The sequence below is a fragment of the Papilio polytes genome, unplaced genomic scaffold, assembly GCF_000836215.1.
Source record: "Papilio polytes unplaced genomic scaffold, Ppol_1.0 DF824047.1, whole genome shotgun sequence".
Classification (NCBI taxonomy): Eukaryota; Metazoa; Arthropoda; class Insecta; order Lepidoptera; family Papilionidae; genus Papilio; species Papilio polytes.
Window position 1 is genome coordinate 7,162,105 of NW_013525157.1, and position 23,790 is coordinate 7,185,894.

General features: G+C 34.0%; 1 protein-coding gene across 2 annotated transcripts in view; it reads right to left on the reverse strand.

Annotated features, from left to right (window-relative positions):
* Window positions 1-270: 270 nt before the first annotated feature.
* Window positions 271-23,790, reverse strand: part of LOC106100693 — an 83,452-nt gene continuing 59,932 nt past the window's right edge. For both annotated transcript variants that reach the window (XM_013279676.1, XM_013279675.1), the window contains 5 exons: window positions 5,043-5,188; window positions 3,916-4,086; window positions 2,720-3,797; window positions 2,016-2,559; window positions 271-1,945 (listed from right to left, as the gene is read on the reverse strand). In XM_013279676.1, the coding sequence (XP_013135130.1) occupies window positions 761-1,945; window positions 2,016-2,559; window positions 2,720-3,797; window positions 3,916-4,086; window positions 5,043-5,088 (3,024 nt within the window). In that variant the 5' untranslated portion in view covers window positions 5,089-5,188 and the 3' untranslated portion in view covers window positions 271-760. The remainder of the gene's footprint in view (window positions 1,946-2,015; window positions 2,560-2,719; window positions 3,798-3,915; window positions 4,087-5,042; window positions 5,189-23,790) is intronic.

Below are 23,790 nucleotides of genomic sequence, written 5' to 3' on the forward strand. Positions count from 1 at the left end.
TACAAAACAGCTTCCATTAATCTTAGTTTCATAACTTGGACCCTCTTTGTTTCTCTCAGCACCCCTGTTTAGTATAAAACGGCTTTAATTAAGATATCATGGGAAATACACCTTTCGAATTTTTGAAATATTACGACTTCATGTAAATTTGATACTTTTATCCTTAAAAAATTACAGGTTCGTGTAGGCCTTTTAGTTTTTTTAACCTAATTTTTTCTTCCCACTCTGATGAAGGCGCGGGCAACAGCTGGTAGAATTAAAACAAATGTCATTGTTTTATGGTAATTTTATTTTACAAAAACCCAATGAAATAAGTAAAATATACATACATCAAAGAGAAGTATGGGACAGTTTTTTGTATCTACAATTAGAGTATCTTAAAATTTAGGTTACGGTATTTTATTTATAATATCTAATTATGTACAACAATACAAAAAAAAATATAAATAGAAATATTTACAAAATATTAACTAATAAGGCAGTAGATTTCTGTGGAGAAACATTTATAAAGTAGTGCATTAAATTTATAGGCACTTGTAGACTCGTTATAAATTGTAACTTGAAAAGTTTTAACGTTTCATCAAAGCTCAATTTTCGATCTACACAGTCTATAGTTCACGCGACACACCGTTCCTTTCTTTAGATACACAATCACAAAACCACACATCATAATTATTGTTTACTAGAATATCACAACCACTTTTCACATCAAAGTATTGTCCGTTTCACAACTTGTAGCGTGGAAATATTCGATATAATTTTAGCCAACGTATGGGAACGGTGCGAACGGTGCCGGGAAATATCCAGGGAATCCGGCACTCGGCTGTACGGGTATCGAAGATGTTACGTAACTCGTCAGCATTGTTGGTACAACTTTAGTTGTGAACAACGTCGTGTAAACTGTCTTAGCTCCGAAAGTTAATTTCAATATTTGACTATCAGTTGCTACAACTTCTGTGTTCACAACAACTGGTGTCGAAGTAAGTGAAAATTGTTGTTGCGGGTAAAGTGGATTAATAGGTTGAATGGGTTGGAGTGGTAGGGCAGGAAGACTGCTTGTTCCGATTTCATATTCTGTTTTTGTAACAGTAGCTACTGGTCTCGAAATAGTACTTAAGATTGTACTCTTGCCGTTAAAAAGTGGAATTACATGAGATTCGTATACTGTTTCGTATTTAAGAATAGGTTTCGATGTTGTAACTACATTAGGTATTTGAGCTGCGGCTGCTGGGTTGAGTAATCTTAAGAGAGCAAGTTGCTGCGCCTGTTCCGGCGTCAACGCTACCGCAGGGTTTGGTGATTCCGTTACCTGATTTCCTTTACTTTGCCCATGTGCTTTCTTCAGACGCAAATGATTATCTCTATATTTATCGACGTCCGTTATATCAAAATCTGACCCAATATTTGCAAGATCTAATTCAGCTGGTAGCACTCGTCGGTTAACTCCATCTTCATCCTCGTTACTGTCACCAAAATCAAGTTCTAAATGTAATTCGGATCCAGCCTCATCAAGGCGGCTGTTAAATTCTTTTAACGTTTTACTTGGAATGAATTGGAAAAAGTCCATTGGTGGCAGGGTTTTTGTTGCCGTCACAAACCTAGTTACTTGATATGTTTGTACAAATGTCAAGCTGCTTGTTAGATTTGCATCATTAACGACAGGTAGTATATGAGTTTTCAACATATTTTGTGTAGTACTAAATGTTTCAGTTACTGTTTCTAAAGGCGGCGTTTCCATATCAGAAGATAACGTTATTGCTGGCAAGGTAGCTATACTTGAATCCAAAAGGTAATGATCTTTTCCATAAGGTGAAGCTGTTGCTAGGATATTTTCTGTTAATGGCTCGTTAGGAGAATTTTGTCCATTAAAAGATATAGTTGGGTCAATGCGTCTTTCTATTGTCGTTGTAACTGTGATGACACGAGTATTTTTAACGCGTCCAACCTAAAAAATAGTAATCAATTAATAAAAATGGTCACAAGAGCAGGTTTTATGTAATTTTGTGCAATTTTACCTGAAAAGTATATGGTGATTTAAGAGTTGCTATTTCGTAGTAAACGTCGCGGAAATCAGCAGGTGTAGAGATTTCCACTTTGATTGTTTCAACGGGAGGGGGCTTTTCTAAGGAGTTGTCTTCAGTATCGTTTTCAAGGAGAGTTCCAGGGCCACTTTGAGAACTTGACAAGTCTAGATCATTATCTGATCTCGCTTGAGGAGATATATCATTGGATTGGATATCATCAAGGAGAGGGTTAGTATTAGGTGTTGTGGGTTGTTCATCATCGCCAGTTTTTCTTATTGTAACTTTAGGTTTAGGGCTAGTCTTATACTGCCAGCGACCAGTTCCTGGTGAACGATTTAATTTAAATTTGTATATACTAGTCGACGCAGATGAACTTTGGTCGACTGCCGTTGGCTGAATTCTAGGTGTCACAGTAGTCTTATGACCAGAGTTTCGATTGCTTTTTCTTCTGTTTGAAAAAGACGGCGCTGGAGTTTCACTGTAAACAGAGACGGTTGCCAGTTGAGGAGTATTCGCAGGTCGACCAAATCGTGTACTGAAAAAATTAATCTTACTTAAAGATCTTAGGAAAGCTAAAACTAGTGTACTTTCAGACCTTCAAAAAATGTTAAATGAGGTCATGGAATATGAAACATTTAACGTTTAAAATTAATATAAGCTAATTAATTTTATTTATAAAATGTTACGTGAAGTACCTTTGGGTTCGTTGAGTTTGCGAGGAATTACGATTTTTAAATTTCTTGTTTTGACTTGGAGCTTCGCGATTTTCATTGTCGTTGTTCTGTGATCTTTGACGGTTTTTGAAAGAGCTTCCGTTATTTGCTTGCCTTCGTGGAGTTTTGCTCGTGCCGGTTTCTTCGTTACTAATAGATGGAGTTGGTTCCAAATGATGTCGTTGATTTTTTCCTATTCCTGGTGCCACCGTTTTCAGGATTCTGTGCGTAGGACTTGGCGCAATTTTGCCTCTATGTCCAGGTGATAATATTTTTGAATTACTATTCAATACTTGAGCATATTTACCAGATATGTAAGTACCAATCACACTTGTTTCATGAATAGTGGTTGCACCGTCTTTGACAATAGTACCGCCTAGTGTTGTGACTAATCCAAGAGGATGCTCGTCATCATCTGGCGGAGGTGTAGGTGGATGTACTCTATTTTTTAGATTTTTTGGTTTATGGCCGATTGATTTGGAAGGTCGTAAATTTATAACTTTGTATGTCTCTTCAACAAATTCGGATGGCTGGCGTGAAAGAAAATCATACTCTGGTTCCCCTATATTGTTATTAGTAACCAAAATCGCTGGTTCTTCGTCTGATTGACTGGACTTAATTTCTACTATACTATTAATTTTAACTGAAGGCTGGGGACTTTGTTTGACCTCAACTTTGCTGCTTACAATGTTTGTCACACTTTTGACAGATTGGTTCTTTTGTTTTTTCGGCTGCGAAGCCTGTTTGTTCGATTTTGAGGGTTGTTTAGGAGAAACGCTTTCAACGATTTTTGAAGGACCTGCAACCACTTCAACTTTTGTAATAATTTGTTTCTGTTCTTTAATGACTGGTTTTGGGACATTATTGTCCTTTTTTGGCGGAGAAGATATAACGGATATGGCACTGGAAGCAATAACAGGTATCGAAGCTTTGTTAGTTTTGTCTTTATCAGATGTTTTGCTAGGTTTTATGGCTTCCGGTTTTACATCTGTTACAGATGGCGGCGGGGGTTTGGTTTCTATAATGTTTTCTTGCACGGGTTTTTCCGTTTTTGGCGGCTCTGAAAAAAAATATTGATTTGTTAGTTTTGAGAACACAGAATTGGCACATACCAAATAATTTACATGTTGAACAACATAACTGTCGAACACTTAATCAGAGTATGTAAAAAGAACGACCTGGAGGTGGTGCAGAATGCGGGGAAAAGATCATTACAGTATTGCCTATTGTTGTAGTGAAGTCAAGAAAGCCGTAGACCGTCTGCGTAATGAAGTTACCACTAGGCGCCTGGCTGGGTGCGAGATTCTCCGCCCCATTATAAAATGGACCTTCTGCGTGTATAACTTTGTCTGTAAAATAAATTTATATTAGCATCTATGTAAAATCTTGCTCCACGTTTGCTGCAATGTTTGAATTATCTTCCTCTCTTTTTATCGTGTGTGGAGTTATTTCTGTGACATTGATTGGTAAATGGTGTGAGATGTGAAATGCTATCTCCACGTAGTTAATATAAAAAGAGGGTGTCATCATTGCCAAAGTGCTCGTATTTGTATCGAATAACCAATGGCGCGTGATACCATTACAAGGATAGTTTTAAGGCTGCTTATATGTTAAGAGGGCAAACGAATAACGTAGCAGAATGTTAAATACGCCACTCATTATCAATGTATGTGTGAACCAGTTATAAGCAGAATGCTTATCCATAAATAACTTAAAATAACATATTTTGATAGAAATTAAATTTCGTTATAAACATAAAGTAACTGCGATAAAGATATGACATGATACACTATTCTGCTTTTGTAATATAAAAGCAATATTCATAGATTGATTAAAAAATTTAGTTGTACTTTTACTAATAAATCAAGTAATAACATCTATTATTTAGTTTTAAATGGTGAGTTGTGCCAAGAGAATACACGGTACATGCATTCGAAAGTAGGTAAGAAAATTGAAGTGGGAACATTTAATTCCGCACCATTTGGCATCAAGTGCACTGAGATAGTCCACTTTCGATACAGATCAAGGCGTCGCCTTTGCCATTTCAATCTAGACGTGTATTCTATTGCCTTGTTCTAGTATAATTCTATCTGTTTCTTCCAACCTATGTTTTACATTCTAGTCGTGCAAGTTGCATTAACTCGATAAATTAATACTTTGATTTGTAAATATTTAAAAACATCAGAGATCAAATGAACGAAATTAATTTTTGTACGTTTAAGTTGCAATTGAGTTTTTCTTTTTAAAGTTGTCTTTGATATTCTTCAAGTTGTTAAACCATAGACAGCACTGCCATAATACTTACACAAACAGGCGGAGAACGCCAAAAACGCAAAGAACCTGAACTCCATTGTAATATTAAATTAATTTAGTTAGCGGTAGTCAAAACGATGTGAAGAGCTCTTGATGTAGTCGCATCTTAAGCGAACTCTTCACAGTTTGATGTTGGACCTGGAACAAATAAAACACAATATTAAAATTTAAGTCTACTAATAATGTAGATTTCATACAAATTAAGTTGGCGTATGGGATATAAACCAATATACAATTTGCTAATTGAAATAAAATCATACTAATATTATGAATGGGAAAGTTTAGATGGATGGATGTTTGTTAGAGTTTGTAGCCTAAACGGCTGAATGGATTTCGATTAAATTTAGTATAGATGTAGAGAATAGTCTAGAAGAACACATAGGATACTCGTTTTTTTTTTAAAATCCACGTGTACGAAGTCGCGGGCGAATGTTAGTAATTGAATTAAAATATAAATGTATAAACGAATGAATCTAAAATCACATCAGCCGCGATTCCTAGCGTAGGGAGGGTACCAACAAAATAATCAGTGGACAGGCCGCGCGGGAGGTCGCGGTGCACCTCTCATTTCAGCGGTCGACCAAATCATTGTGCAAAACCGATATAGCTTTTAAAATAAACATGTTGGAATGCTCATTGCCTGCGTAATTACTGCGGTCACTACTGTTCTATATGTATAATTATTTAATTCTATTTTATTAACTGAAATACTATCTAGAGATGAGTTTGGGCGGGATTTGACCATATTTAAATAGTTTATTCCGAACCGTCACCCCACTCTGTCCCCACGTAGGTACAGATGAGATTCTAAAGTTTCATTCGTCCCACTTTTTCCGACGAGGGGATGGTTGGATCTTATTTTATTTACTAACGGTTCCATCTGTCATCTTATTGGTGACAGTGGGACTAAAAGGTGGGACAGATGAAACTTTCTATTCTCACGTGGGGACAGAGCGGGGCGACGGTTAGGAATAATTAATTTAAATGAGGAAATCATAATATAGGCAACACGTTTATCCCCCTAGATTCGTTATTGATAAAACTGAACCTTAAAATTATGAGAAAATCGAATGAAATTGTAGTTATTGCTATATCAAATTGCACGAAAACGTGCTCCATATTTGGGGAAACAAATAAATACATAATGTATTCCAGCTCTAATATAAACCGTAATCTAGCTTATGGTGTCGGAAGGAATCCATTTATTAATATAAAACAACTGAACCAAATTTCAATATCCAGATTCAGAATACGTAAACATTGTACGGCTCTATTGTTCCCAGTTTATATTATTCACAATCCTCAATAAGCCGGTATGAATACATATTAGGTTTTCGATACAAAGAAAAAACGGTAAACGGAAAAAATCAATATAACAGTACGGAATTCATAATTCACGATATACTAAAAGATTGGGCTTGGTAATTCACGATTCCTTTTTGACATTTACAGAACCATCTAATATTGTAGATATTTTAGGTTAGCCGAAGTATTTAAGGTGCATTACATTGAGAACACTGGGAATTAAAAAGATTACTCGGCAAATTACATTGTATTCCGATGCTGAAACCGAATCCATTATCGATGATTGCGCTGACTTAATTGAACGCGTTAAGCTTATCCAGCACGATGCACTCGCAATAAATATGTAATTTCAGTAACAGTACTTTCAACTACAATTACTAGTATTATTACTGTTATCTTTATTTTATTGTATAGGTATAGAGCTGCAAGAACTATTTTTTTACTGTGTGTAGTTTAGTTGTCGAAATATTGTATTTAAAAACGATTAATCTTAGTAACACAGTACATTCAAATACAATCTATACTACTATACTAGTACTAGATTATAATAAAGCGTAAACACACACTTCTTTGTTGCCTAAGATGTCACCAATTACAGCATATGTTTGAATAATTCTTTTTTTAATAAAAAGCCCTACACTACCGTCACGCTTTAGACTATATGTTTAACGCCATTTGACTTAGGGGGTAAATATTTTGGATAAAAACCCTAATGTGGGATAGAGACCATAAGTTGCTGCCAGACGATGTCATAAATATGTAGGTATCCTTTGTCTATTTATACTCAATATCTCAGGCCTTCAATTAAAGCTATATCGTAACTTAAATGGAAATGAATAGAAGCAGACAGGCTTTGTATGTAATGCGTGTATAAGTAATTTGGTCTGCCGTCTGTCAGTGCATGAGTTAACAGTGCGCCAGGAGTGGAGTGCTAAACGTAGAGGCATCCAAGCCGAATTCCCGTGTAAATTGGCATCTATTGTGGCCGACGCAGTCAGGCTAACATTGCGAAAGGTATTGAAAGCATTTGAATGCTTAGTAAGTTCCGATTGGAGACGTCGAGCGAACAAACGCTTGCAATATGCGCTTACGTATCTTCATTTAGTAAGCTTCTTTCAGTAAGTAATTTTTGAAAATGCAATAAATGTTTATTCAACTAAAGTAGTACAACACCTTTGAAAATAAATTCTTATTTAAGTTTGTGCGTGGAAGGGATTTCAATGCAAGGCTGCATCAAAGCTTATGGGGATTTTTACACTTCTACAATGTATGCAGGCTTCGCGTTAGGGTTACCATTTTGTGAGTTTTAATAATAAAATGTGAATAAATTCTTGTTTCTTACGCAATAAGTAATGTATTTCTTCTACTTCGGTCTTAAAATAATCTTAGATAAATTGAAATAATTTTCGAACAAAGACAAAAATAAAGTTATAAAATTTGCACCTTACCTCATAAAAGGCTATTTTTTTACAATATCCAATTAAATTATATACCAAAGGCAACCTAAGTATACAGTAATAAATATTTATGATATCCTAAAAAAGAAGTAAAGCAATGTGGACAAATATGTTATAGAATGGTGAACATAGTTTTTCCACCCTAGGCTAAAGCGTGTGTGCGTTTGAATGGGACTCCACTTGTGGGTGTTTGCTTGGGAAATGGGCGCGGTGATGGAGCGGTGTTTGTGGCGGCCCACTGTCTATGGTCTATTCAATGCTGCGGAGCCATGAAACACTACGGAGCAATGAAAGCGTCGCACGAGGGGCGCCTAAAAGATGAACGTACTTTTAAAAAAGGTATCAAGCGGTTTTTTATTTGTGTTGTGGTAATAGTGTGTTTCGTTTGAATGTTTTTCAAGTGTGTAATTTATACGTTGAAAGTCTAGACTAGAATATCTGAACATCCGATCCTAGACTATTTTGATATTAAGTTATATGCTTCATGTAGATTAATTGTGTCAACTTCTCTTCCTATGTAAGTATGTACGGCAATAGTTTTCAATTGATGTCAGTATAAGGTACGAGAGGCAGTGCAGGTTCGCTCTCTATTCAAACAAATTTAATGAGGCGTGCGCCCATGTAAGCCAACGCCACGATTACACCTATGTATTCAAATAGAAAACTTTTTTAAATATGTAACTTTCTTTGCAAAATAAACGTATGTTACAAGGAAATACTGAAACGACATTTAAATATGTTACAGTGTTCGATGCGTTTCCGAATTCAGCCGATAATGCGTTAGTAAGATTTAAAATACACTAATAACTATATTGATATTACAATTTAAAAACAATTTGATAACGGAGCCTTAGATTTGTACTCTAATAGTCGAAAGATTTGGGAATTTCAATATACTCGTATGTAATTTAGATTTATGTTTAAATCCGTTAACGTTGAGTAAATAACTGCGGTAAAATTTAACGTATTCTTATGATATTACACGAACGTAAACCAGGATTTTCAAGAATGTTTTATGAGATTCTCTTCAATAGCGTCAACGTAAGCCTCTTTTCAGATTTTCAGACGTCTTATAAAAGCTTTAATCCCCGCTTTGGAATTGTGCGGATGTGCGACAATACATCATTTCTTTACTCTATTTATAGAGGAGTCTTCAATCTTATTACGCATCTTTTAGGGATATGAAAGAAATTATGTTTAATGTATTACGGCATATATTATTCCCAATAAAGATCGATCACGTGAAACCTCATCGTTCATCTATATTTATGTATATTTATCTAAATACTTAGGGTTTATTGAACAAAAATGTATAAATATATACGTCGAGAGACGAGTTTGTAGAATTCAATTCCGAAAGCAGATTACACGGTAACCATCTTCCATTGTAGACGTTCGTACGTCGAAGATAATGAAATACCAATCACGTAACATAAGAAACACCATCCTTATTTGACCACCATATTAAATGAAAAGTGCACAACATGAACTAATCGTATTGTAAACATTTACAGAGATTAACCGTATATCACAAGATTTTCTGACCATCTTATATCATTGAATGTTCAAGAAGTTTTTACTTTTACATGAATGATTGCTAACTAATTTCCTTATTTTTTTAATTACATAGTGACGTTATATTGACAATAAGAATTCCATAAATTATTTGGAAACATACTTTATTTGTATTCAATCTCCGAGAATTGGACACTTTAAATTAATATATCAAAAAAACAAGTAAGATTTTAGTCTTTTTTCAATGTAAGTGAATAATAAATACCGCATGTCACATGAAAAAGAAGTCTGAATAAACACGTATGTAATTTATGTGTAAAAGTATTCCAATTGCTGGACAAACAACTTGCCTGCGAATAGACGAATTTATCTCCAAGTTTCGACGAAATTTGGATTTACGACAACACATTCCTTTCAATATGTGGTTATTCAACACAAGTAAAAGTAAATAAATCTTTACTTGCAAAACATATTTGAAAATGAGTGGAAAAAATGTTATACGAGTAGTAGAGGCATGGAAATACAGTACAATTTTAAACAAGATGTACAGAGATGATATATGAATAATGTGTGAAAGCGAAAATGAAAGTGTTTTGTACAAGTTAAGGGCTCTCGTGAGACGTTATAGTAATAGATGTTAAGTACGTTCATAATACTAAGGTTTATGGCCTTATTTATAGTTTTAAAAAATCCAGTAGCTTTTAATTAGAATACAAGCCATATAAGAAGGAAATAAATATATTTGTTGCCCGAAAAGAATGTTCAATTAATTTAAATTCAAAGAAATACGAGAAAATTTTACATATAATAGAAATCACTACCAGATACTTTCAAGTTCCTTGAGAGAAATCTTTTATAAAACGATAACAAACGATTTTACTACAGCGTCGTATAAAAAAAAATCATTTAAAACTTCAAAAATATGACCATAAAAAATTGTTTTCGTGCAAAAAATAGTACATTGGGACGAATAGTTGACGGGCGGGGCGCGGAGCCGCGAGCGGTTGGCTGCATCCCAGACACGTTTTGCATTTTATTCAAAACGTTGACGTAAAGGATAGAGTTTTATTATTTTACTACTTCGACGTGATCTGACTGCAGTGAGATGCATCATAGCGACGACCGATTCTATTGAAAAATTTCCGAATTTGTCAAACGGTTAAAGACTTACACTTATCTAAACTTTAAGAATATCTTTGTTGTTTAATTTTTCAAAACAATTATTTTTTTTAAAATAGACCGTAGAAATTATAGATAGCAGTATTAAAAACCACCGATTAGATAATTTTAATTTCAATTACACGAGATTTTTTGTATACTAAAAACCTAATAAATACATCAAAAATATTGTATTCTTGCAGTTAACCAGCATACATACATATCAAGTTGTAGCTCTTTATTTAAAAATAATAAATAAAAACATGGAATTTTATAATTGAAAATATATCATCGAAAAATTATTTAATGTGAATAATTTTTTAAAATGAAAGATTTATATCTGCTCCGGGTTCAGGATTAAATGCGCGAGGCGAGGCGGGCATTAAATTAATAGGTGAAACGCGATGAGCATTACGTTAATTGGTGCTCAGTAATTACTGACTGCGAGAATTATCCGTTGGTGCGCGATGACGTGTCGTGTAGGGTCGGCTCACTGAAACATATTGCGTGACACCCTATTCGGATTCAGCACCCCGTACCAGTACAAGGCTTGTAGAATTTTAAATAGTCCCAATGGTAATCCGTGTCACTACAGTTTATTTATAACATCAAATGAAACAAGTTTTAAGAAATAAAATTTTAAGTACCTTTAACAAGTTTTTTGCTAGCGCAAAAGTCTAAGTATACTATTGTATTGTAGTACATATGCGAAATCTACATATAACGTCTGTTCAAGTCATTAATAAACCACAATGCGTATGGCACCTAAGATAACTTAACCATGGTAGTTTTGAAGTTAATGACCAACAAACATTTTGACATGAACAAAGTTATTTATGCATTACAGGTACTGTGCTAGCATTACAGCTATCTAAAATGTATTAATTTAACATGATAATATTAATAGAACAGCTATAAGCTTGTATTAATTTAATCTAAACACTGTAAAGGTAAAGTTGCTTAATCGATCCGCTATTCTAACTTCCTCGCGTTTAGATTTGAACTGCTCCCTGGTAATTTCGTAAGGCGAGCCCACAAGGCATTCCTATCGGCAATGAGTCATTGGTCTCAGGCACGAGAGGGCGCGCCTAGTGATAAGAACAATACAACCAAGAAATGTTTAATAGGTAACGCCTCATGCTATTTAATGGGGAAATATGCTAATAACGAAGATATAGTTGAAATTATTAACGAGAAATGGTTTATATGGGAATTGGAATAGTTAATACTTGAAGTGTTTTTAAATTATACTCCTTAATAATATTATAAAAGCGAAAGTTTAGATGGATGGATGGATTTTTGTTAGAGTTTGTAGTCTATACGGCTTAACGGATCTCCATGAAATTTGGCATAGACGTAGGTGACAATCTGCAAGAACACATAGGCTACCCCTTTTTTTTATTTCCACGCGGACATAGTCGCGGGCGAAAGCTAGTATAAAATAAGAGATAAAAAAGCACCTACGCGGATAACATAAATATGCATTAGATAAAATTAAATTCACTCGTTAGAATTATTCTACGTACAAAGTTAATTGTATGGAAACTTTGTTGTTAATTCTTAGTAATATGCCAAGTGTAAAATAATGTATCTAAAATTCTTAGTAAAGTTTAAATATCAAGTTTACCATTAAAGATTTAAAGAGCCCAACACACTTGCAAATAACAATATTATTTCCCACGTTTAAATTTGAAACCAATGTTTTGACCTTTATAACTTTGTATTATAAATGTGTAAATTATTTGCCAATTCGAGTAACGTCGTCATTTTCTATTAAAAGATTATGCCTTATATCGTAAACAGTTGTGGTTGTATTAAATACAGATAAAGGAACATTATCTCGAGATACTCAATTTTGGTTTTATGTAATGTTTGAAATTAATCAATAGCGTTAGTAAAATATGATGTCTTATAGAAATCTTAGTAAACCCAAGGCAAAATCTGGAAAAACATGTGGGTAATAGCATTTGTAAGAGAGAAGAAAACTTTGTTTTTTACAAGAGATGTTAATTAAGGCCGGCAACGCATCTGTAGTTCGGTGTTGTTACCGCTCGTTTGCCCCCTTTTATTATAAAAAAATGATCGTTAAAATGCATCTCAGTTGCTGGTATAGTTGGCAAACGTCAAGTAGAAAATAGCTCACTTTTTCTTTCTCTTTAGTATGTAGCTGAATTTTTCCTATTAACGTAAATTCATGTCTATCGATTTACATCTTAAAGGATTAGAATGTAACAAATTGAATGCTCATATCGGGCCACCGCAATGGAATGAGAAGGGGGACGTTATCGTTATTGTACGGCAAAGCCTCGTATTTATTGCGGCCCCGGGAAGATAATGCATGGCTCGTTGGTATCTCGGATGGAATCGATTAGGTGACGTACCAATCGAATTTTTATTCGAGTTAGAGCGTGAAATTTATTCAAATGATATTTTACGGTAGATTGTTCGTGAGATCCTTAATGTCTTGCCAGTGGCTCAGGTGAAATTTGAAAGGTGTGTTTGTAATAACGTAATATATAAAAGGGAAAGTCAAATATTAAGAAGTTAATCATAATAATATACGGCTTCAATCAAACACACATAATTGATTATTATTTGTTTTTTTTTGGTATTTCCTACCCTTAATTATTTCTTAGTTATTATTTGAATACTATTAAGGATAACGGGATTCAGAAATGTTTATAACCTTGTTTGTGTTCTTCGGAGAAAACAGTATTCGCAGAGGTCTTCGTGTAGTTAGAAGTCGATCGATATCTGTACACACAAAGGACAGGGGAATGTTTGTCACAAAATTTATTACTATGCCAGACAGTGAGACGCGCAGGGCAGCTAACAAATGCAATCGTACGTATTGTAGAAGAGTCCCCGCGTCCGTCTTTCTATAGGCAATAAAATCCAAGGTATTTAATATATTTAAAGATTTACAACTTGATTGTGAAACTGTTTGCAAACAAAGCGTAAAGGGGAAAGAATGTTGTAATTAATAAATTAATACATTTATTTTTGCATCAATTATGTTAGTAGTCTGATGACGGATTATATTTTTCAATCGTTAATTCTTTTTTATTTATTCACTACATCCGTTGTAACATAAATGTATCATCTTAGGTAACCTGAGTCGTGTAAAACCGAGCGTAAACATATTTTGCAGCTGTACAAGTTTCTCCCGGCTGTCAGCGGTGTGCAATCTTTTATCAAAATGTGTGTTTCAAAGAACAGTGCAGCGAGCGTCCGTACGTGCAATATAACAAGCAATTCGTCTGCTGTCTTACCGGCCACTTATTTAGCTGGTGTTTCTCAAAATATGAAAATATGCGGACCCAGTTTCAAATAAATATGTTTTATTTTCTCGACCGTTTCTTTCTGAACTGAACCAAATTGTGGCTACAGTCAATATGTATGAAATTGTAATATATTATAGTGAATGGTAACGCAACAGGATATACGTATAGTACATAAGAATTATTGAATGGCTCAAATCGTTTATATTGTAATTGAAAATTCAGGAAATGATAATTTATAAAAGGAAGTGACACTCAAATTATCTAAAAAAATACCCACTGCGACCTATGATATTTACGATATCCTTTCTGTGTTAGTCATAAATTTTTTCCCAGTTCCATTCTAACTCGATAGAGCCATGACGATGAGGTCAAAGCCGCGTGTGCAAATATACTCAGTTTATGTTGTTAACAACACGACAGCGTCGCAGTAAACCTGCCGACTCTATTATCCCATACAAAGATATAGTTCGTCGTAAAAATGGCTTACATTTTTGTGGCCGCAACTCAAACTATATAGAAATAAAGTTTATAACCCGTGTACACAAATTTTCCTATCCTATGGCACGCTTGGCTTTTTTAAGTACCCGCATTCACTACGGTTGATGTCTAGAATAAATGTGGTGTCGCGGGAAGACTTAAAAATAAAGCGCAGTACACAAAATCGCGAAGCATAAATGTTACTTGACTGCTTGTTTAGTCTTTAATTAACTCCGGCTCCGTTTTACGAACTACGTTATTTTTCATTAAATAAGTAGCCCCTTTAAAACTGTTTCTTTTGTTTGGACAAAGTGCACATTAGTCTCGTCTACTTTCTTATTTCAAGCTTTTGCTTGGTTTTGTTTGATGTCTATTGTATATAAGATAATGTAAATAAAAAAAATAAAAATTTTATAGCAACAACATCCTGCATATTTTTAGTATGTAGTATTTCTATTACCTGGTCTGTATAACTAGTGTTTGAAAATAAAAGTGGCTCGTTCCATAAATTTCCATTAGAAACATTTCCAGTGACAATGTCGTTACGTGTTCAAATTATGCAATAAAATCTAAATAGTTCTTGCTGGATTTCTGAGAACAAAAACGTAATTAATTTTCGCCACTCGCAAAATCTTCAAGTCTCCAAGCAAGAATAGCATTCTTTTCCACGTTAGCATTTTTCGTTGAATAATTCATATGCATTTAATTGAATTACATTTAAATTCATTAGTTCTCGCCGCGTTCCATCTTATCGTTGGTTTTATTGCCGTTTTCATTTCTCATTGTGATGTATGTTTATAGGCTGCTTTACAATGCTTAATGATTTTCTTTCATTGTTAATTGTAACAGATATTAATTAATGCTAATGAAATATTTGGAAGAGTTTGGGAATTCGAGTGGACGATGTTTTCGACTTTAAATAGGATATTCTTTCCACTTATCTGTTTCAACAAAATTTTGAATTTCAGATTTGAGGGAACGCGCCACGCGGCGCCCATTAATGGAGGAATAATATCCACTGTAATGGAATCCCTAATGTATTTCTATGTTCACATTGTTATGACATCTTAAGTGCTTTGAGACGTTTATAACTAATTTATTTGCGGATATTCTCCAACGGAAAATTGTATTTTATCTTTTTTTCAACGTGATTTTCTTCACAAATTGTTGCGAAAGAAATCAAATAAGATACTTAGTATAAACAGAGGCTATACCAACTCTGGATAAAGAAACTGGGAACATATTAAAAACATTGAATACGTTTCTAAACGTAACTAGTGCCAAGGGAGACATTAACTTCTTTCTTTAGATTTCTATCCCGGGGCGATATAAATGTCTGAGAAATGCAAAATTTACACGAGTTTGTGAGCGCGACGGCTTTCTTTTACAATAGTTATAGGGTACAATTTCGAATCCGGGTCTTGGCAGTTACTTTGTCTCGTGTCTGAATGTTGAATGCCACCGCTTCGGTCGCTAGTCGGTGCGAGGCGACGGGAAAAATGTATTTGTTTGCGCTCAACTAAAAATCATAAATCACACTGCACGCTCTTTTTATCAGTTTAATGTTTTTTAGTTGAAGTTGCGGATGAATTTAAAATTTCTGTTTCAGACAAGGATGTTTATATGACAAAAAATATTATTTATATAGAGGGTGACCGTGAAATATGTGACGAGAGTTGACACATCACGTTAGACGATGTAACGCATATTTTGACATCATAAGCATATTACGTATCGAGTCTACGATTGGATATCTAGATATAGTAACCTCAAGATCTGACTGTAAGTAGCGACTACACTACGAAAGTGACGTGGATTTATTTGATCTGATAGATTAAAACTTATCATTTGAAAATATTAACAGGGGTAGAATTCGCATCAGGATTAGCTGCATGAAGTAGAAGTGATTCTTATGTTTTATTGTCTCTCTCATCAAAAAGATAAATAAAAAGATTTTGGGAGTATTCTTGAAATTATATTTTGTATTTTACAGATAGAAATTGAACACAATCAAGGTAAGTGCACTTTTGTCCGTTTATCGTGTCTGTATCGGAATAACCGATGGCGGTCACGTCGAGCTTTCATTTGCGGATCGGTGTTCGAGTCTCGTGCGAGTCCGCCCGTTAGCCCGTTACCCTCTGTTTGCGGTCTCAATGGCCCCCATTCAAATAACCTATCCCCGCTAAGTGGACCTCATTTGCTGCTATTGTGTCTTTTGTAGCTTCATAAATGTGTTCTTTTATATTCGCTCGTATGAAGCAAGTGTTAAGTTTTCTATGTTTGGCTTGACTTTAGATTACAAATTTTGTATGAAATCTTTCATCAATGTTTTTGTTTATAGATATTTATGTACAATAAGAATCGTAGTAAATATTTAAAAGTAAGAAAATGTTAAAAAAGATACATAAATAACAAACTAAAGCACTAATATTAGAGCAATATTTAAAAATCAATTGAATTTATGCATTAATCGAATTGCAATTATACAGAGTGTAATATCTAAAGAATGTGATAGCTTATTGAATATGAAATAAACGAGCTATTACGTGCCCGTAATTGCCATCTGCAATTCATTTATCTCACAAGGTCCCAAGAATAATGGACCTATCACCGCACACTTGATGTTTAGTGATTGATGGATTTTAATAGAAAAAACGTTACATATCCATCCGACTCTTATATTAGAAGGTATTTTAAGGTAAATCTAACAGAACACGTTTAATGTTAAGTGTAATGATGTTTACTTAGTTTCATTTTCACTTTTTAATAACGATCTCGTAATCTAGCGGTGCAACGATGCATGAAATATTAAAGAACTAGCAATAGTTTAAAATACCGTTTTATGAGTTTTAAACAAAGTTGAAATAAAAAGAAAAAGATTATTTAAGAATCTTATGATGGAATAAATACGTGTGGTGTGGAATGTTTTTACATACGACCTTTTGTGAATTACCTTGTTGGTACCTAGCTAGTACAAGCATTACTTCTCGAAAGCTTAGTACACGAACAAAATACATCTGTAAAACAAACACAGTCCGCTTCTTAAGTTGTTATTTTATTCTTAACCTGAATAATTGTAGAGATGTGTTAAAAGAAAACTACGATATTAGTAATCTAACGACTAAATTCTGAAACGACATTTAAGTATGTAGAGCCTAAATGATAAGGCCACTTAAACTCAAAATTCCACTAAAATGTTGACGTGTACCAAATTGTAAGCGACGCTTACGAAGCGAAGTATTTTAGATTCGTTTCAGTATTCGGTATGTTCTACTCCTAATTAAAAACGTAATTAAGTACGCGAATTTCAAATGACGTGACACATGCATGAACCCTATTGCTATTTCTGTGTTTTTTACATATAGATTGAAAGGCACAATATAATATTGTCATTGTACAAATGTTACTGTTTGTAGCAGACGGTGACTTAGTGACAAAGAGCAGTATATCGAAGCATTAATTTATAGGAAACCGATTCCGATACACGACGGCAGATGTATTCGTGTATATCGGAAAGTCGCCGTCTGTCGTCTTCCAACTGATACGAGATTCCGACGGACACAACGTACCTCGTATCTACTTTTAGAAAAGAATTGTAAGCTCGTTACGAAGATTTGGTCAGGATTATAATCAAATGACAAAGTAAACAAAGTTTGTCGCCACGTGACGGGCGTACGAAAAACTCGGGACGATTCTAATTTCACGGCGTGACGAAGAGGCCTCCTCATTTTCCTGACGGTTGCGGATATTTTCAATTTTCCCTACGGCGCCTCCTTTTTATTAGTTGTTTGTTTTGTCTTGAATACTAATAGATGTGAATTAACATTCACGCAACAATCTTCAGAACTTCGGACGAGCAACGTTGTTTAAAGAATACCGTCTAATAACTTTCTTTGTTTTACGTAAATATAATATTATAAAACATTCACAGAGGGAAAAAATGAATACATTTGTAAGTGCGGCATGCATTGTTTTTTATCATAAAAGAAATTAGCAATTTATATGATAAAATATTGAAAAAGGAACTGCGAATATTTTGTGCAATGGAGGAATGGAGATTATCTCCTTCCCCTAGAATCTTTTAACTCCAGGATATTATTAAAATCCCTATCAAAACGTGAACGTGATCGAACATTTCTAAATACAAATTCGGTAATTAAAACGGACAGAGCACACACTGGAGTAGGCGCAAGGGTAGAGCAGCGGTTGAACACTCGCACGGGAATATAAAGCCGACTTGAATAGAACACTGTTGTTGGCATAATTAAAGCTGAGCTTAATCTGCTGTCACCAGTGCGCGCGCCGAAGCCCGCTACGACGAACTTAATTACGTTTTTAATTAATTGTAGAGTCCGGTAATTGCGATGCGCCTGTGTTTGATCGCGTGTTTGATGTTGTGCTTTAGTTTTAATATTTTAAATTAACGCTGCGCGGACGGAGATATGCCTATGTGTAATTTACGCTTCATGACAGCCTGTAAAGCGTCCTCTTATTTATTACTGCTGGCATTTTAAAGTAGGTACTTAATTTAATGTAGCTATGAGTGTCAAACATATGCTAATAGATGGCGTTAGGTGCCTTTAAATTTGTTATTCTTTTATCTACAATTTAATTAGAATGCAGGAAAGATAATATTGCACGGTGATAAGTAGTTGAATGTAAAATAATTTATTTATTCCATTAAAAAAAAGGTAATTGTTTCTATGAATTGCGTATAACACAAAAAAAAAACCATCATCATCTTACATAATTTTGTTTACTTTTCCGAATACAATTAATTTTATATTCCTGTGTATAATTGGCATATCGAATTAGGAATAGCGCGTCATTTGACCCTGAGTTCAATAATCGAAACTTCGATTAGGCGTAGAACTTTTGGGTTCGTCGAGTAGTAACGGCACAATGGATCTCAGCTCAGATCGACCGTGGAACGTTTCTCAGCTAACCTTTGGCACAATATTTTGATTGAATCGACGCGATATAACAAGGTCGGGTGGTTGTAAAGCCATTGTTATGATCGAGGCAAAAGGCTCATTTGACGATCGTATTCAGACAGGCAATTATATAAAGCATTTGCGAGTATTTTGAAATCGATCTTCGTAAACTTTTTTAATTGACAAGCTCAATTGAAACGGTCAGGTTATGAATTCCATTCATCTCTGAAATATAATTTAATAAATACTGTATGATAGCGTTTGTGTTACACAAAGAACTACGTTGTACATATGTCTAGTGAGACTTGAACTTTTAGTTGTATTTTTCATACTTATACTAGTTTAAAATGAAAATATCTTAAATATGCTGCTAACGAAAGTTTATGCGGTCGTCGAGTGGCGCTGCAATCGTTAATATTCCCGCCCTAAAGAATTCAGATAAGAGTTGTTATGTACCGGGGAGGTGAATGTAGTTCCCGCGGGAAGTTAGGGAGCTTATCAGTGCCCGAATAACATTTCAGGAATGATAAATAAATTATTTATGAAGCGTTTTATTTTAAAGTGTTTGTAGGGTCCAAGAGAACTGCATTAATTAGATACTTTGGTATATTTTATGTCTGAATATATTACAGACTTAAAATTAATTGTTTTTTTCACATACTGTGCATTATTACTTCTAACTGGACGGTACACAAATAGTTGCTATTGAGCACATGCACAATAAAGTCATTTTTCAACTCTCATAACAAAATCAGTTCTTGGAAAAATTCAATGTAAAATTGGCTCAGAAGTACGAAAGTAGACATTCTAGACTGACTTGCCCTTTGCTTCGCTATTGTTTGTTGGGAAATATAGATGGGTGGGAGTCACGAGTCGAGTCATGTTTGAGTTGCAAAGGCCACCCGCCTTCAATTACTGTAAACGAACAGCGATAATAGCCTCACGCCTTGAAATTACACTTGTCAAAACTCACCTCAACTGTTGACGTTTGATCCCCGCGACTTCATGACTCAAGTGACGACCTTTTCTTCGACTTTAAGTTAAAATTTGTATTAATGCTTTGTTAATATGTACATCTGCTAGATTTGAGTTGATTAGGATCAATAGCTTTTAAGATACCTTTGATTCTTTAATTAATATTAAATTTAACATGTTTTAAGTACATGATAAAGGTACATTTTTATCACTCCTCAGAGTTTTTTATACGATGATTGTAAAATAAGCCTAAAAATACTTTTTTAAACGATTTATTTAATAATTCCGCTTATGTAAATCAGACGCTTTAACGTTTATTCGATTTTTCTTCGGTCGTTTAGTTATTATACAGTTATTATGGATTAGTTACGCTTACAGTTGTCTTCCTCGAGTCTATTATTTATAGAATTTCGCATCTAAGTTATATGGTTGCCTTGATGATTGAAAATTAACCAAGGTCTCAACTATTGTTTGCTAAAAGATGTGGGGGCGTGTTTATCAATATTTATTTAAAGAGATTTATCATACAAAGCACACTAATTGGTATTTTTTAATAAATTATCATAACTTTGAACGTGGGTGTTGCTTTACGTACGGAAAAGAATTATCATATTTTATGACTAATTACTACGTATTTTTAGTTTTAACTATTTTAAAGATAAGCAATGTGACGACAGAGATGAATTATGGTATAACCATTGTTAGATTTAATTTTCTATAGTTATACATAACAAATGAAGCCTGCACTAAACTATAATATGTGTACTAGATTTCTCGCTATTGTAAGAGTTTTGTATTCGTGAATTAATCATGTATTATCAGTTTGAAAATCAAGTAATCTTTACTCTTCTTAGTTTTCGAATAGAAACAAATACCTAAGAACTGAAGTTAAAATTAAATACATCTGTAAACGAGTGAAATAAATCTCGAAAGTGTTTAATGAAATATTTATAATCCTACTGTAAAATTCAATCTCCACAGCGGCAATAAAAGTAAATTAAGTTATCTTTACACCGTTCGTCTTAGGGTACTTTGCCAAGAATTTTATAACTAACGATTCCCTGAATGAAAGAATTTGCGAATTAATATTTACATTAAGAAAGGCTAGCAAAGAGGGGTTTAAAGATCCTGCTCGAGGGACCACAGTGCGAATATAAGCAGTATGCATTTTAATGAATCTTAATAACTTTTTTCTTTATATTGAATGCGGAAATATTTCTGCAGGCGTTTATAAGTGGAACTTCAGTGCATCCCACTTGACCGTCTTTTCCTTATCTTATTTGCGTGGCGCAACCCTCGCAAGCTTTGCATCGTTACTATTGTATGATAATGAGATAAAACCCAAGAGCATTTTGTATTACGCCGGGGAAATAGTCCTAAAACATGTTGTTACAAAGTACTAAACTGAAGTATAATTAGTTTTGAAATGTAGAAATTGTTTTCTTAAACTTCATTAGTGTTGGCAATTGTATATTCGAGGATAGAGGTAATTGGCTAATCAAGTTTATAGCATATTCTTCATAATGATGTCTATTGTTTTGACAAGCATTGACCAAATGTAAGTATTTACTTAACAGTATTTTATGAACGAGGTATATATTACTCAGTTAAGATTATTATTAACAAATTGCAATTCATTACAATGTTGCCACTTTCAATTATGTTTTTAAGATTGCCATAAAAGTCTTGGTAATAATATTTTTTTTTATTCCATCTATTCGAATGGTAAACTTATTCATTACGTTTATATCTGTTAAATCGTTCTAACTCTAATTAAGATTTATTGTTTGAATAGGGTTAAAAGATCTTAGTTTTATTTCTCCAGACATGGCCATAAAAAGGACAGAAACCCGTTGTGGTTGACCTGTAATTGCATATCTCCTAGCGAATTCGAATAATTATTATAAAAATGTAACTATGTTCCTTTGTTTAATGACACCCTTAACTTAATAACCATTAGTTTATTTAACGAACGAATAAGTTTTTGACCTTTACGTCATTGGTATGAGATTATTTTTTTTTATTTGTCCTTCAGCTAACCTATGGCTTTGACATCTCACAGAGGGCGCTAAAGAGTGCCCTCGATTAGAACTGTCATTCACATTTCATGCTATTTCCTGTTTTTTTTTTGTCGTAAATGTAAATTTTATTACCACAAGTTTTATTATTTCTTGAAACCAAGTAATATGAAGTGACCGAAATATTTGCTTTCCAAGAAAAACAGTTTTACAGCCTTGTTTACCATCGCTCCATCCTAAGATATTGCCTTTTACACCGTAATCAAAAGGGAAGTTTCGAGATTATATATATTCGGATTAATTAGATCCAGTTTGATTAGGCAGGTATGTTCTGCTTAAGTGATCAGTAATCAACTCCAAGGACGCCACTGAATTACATATCCAAGCCTATTGATCAATTAATACGATATGTACGAATATTCTTGGTAATTTGTCGTGTAAGGTAACTTCCCTATTGATTTGATTAATTTGTCATAGAATGAGACGTAATCACAATTAAAATTAAAATAATTTACCTGATATTTTATACATCTTCTTTTATAGATTAACTAGCTTTCACCCGCGACTCCGTCCACTTGGATTTAAGAAGCTTATGTGTTCTTTAAAACTATCATTTATATTCATGCCTTTTATCAAGACCCGTCGAGTAGTTTAAGCTATAAACTCTAACCAACATCCAATAATTAATATAAACTTTCGCATTTATAATAGAGTAAGTTTAAGATTATAAAAACCTGGCCTGGGTACGCTTTAGTCGGCTTCTCTATGTCATCATTTATTACTGTACGTAAATAAATTAGTTCCATATTCTTCCGCAATATGGTGAGGTTTTTATAATTATGGTTTTATGTTTACGATAAAGTTTATCGTTAATATAAAATCTATCTTTATCTTTATCCGTGTTTGTATGAACTGTAAGTAAGACTAATTTATTGCACATTCCTCGCTTATCTTACAGTAGTCGTCAATATTTTAATAAACATTATAAATGATACGAGAGACGATCAAAATGAATGCATCTACCCGTGTTACGTAATCGAGTGTCATCACAGTCGCCACATTACGTGACCACGGGGAAGAATTTTCTCCGTGCGGTTGGCCACTGGACTTTCTCACACCTGAGAATGCTTCCGACTGTACTCAATTATTATTACTTATATTTCTTCCTAGTACGTGTCTATAGCTTTTGCTAATATCTAGGATTATCTATGTATCAAAAAAAAGTAACTGCTTGTATTTATGATATTTACTCAAGTACAAGTGTAATGCGTGTGCTGACATAAAAAAATGGAGTAGAAAAAATAAGATAAGATTTGTCAAATATTTTAAGTGACGATAACTTGGCAAAAAAGTGAAAATCTATGGATAGAAGAAACCATGTGGTGAAACTTAACCGAATGAAGACGAAAGCATTTAGGTGGGACATAAGAATTATGAAGGGGCTAGACGCATAATATATTATGAGACTTAGACAATTTTCCAGAAACTTCTCTCTTATAAGTTGCAGCTGCTATTTTCGACTCAAAAACTTGCCAGTTTTCGTTAGCGGTTTATTTTATCTGTGCGCTTGGTGAGTTAGACTAAAGCATTTTATTACCAGCCAGTGCGCATTTTTAG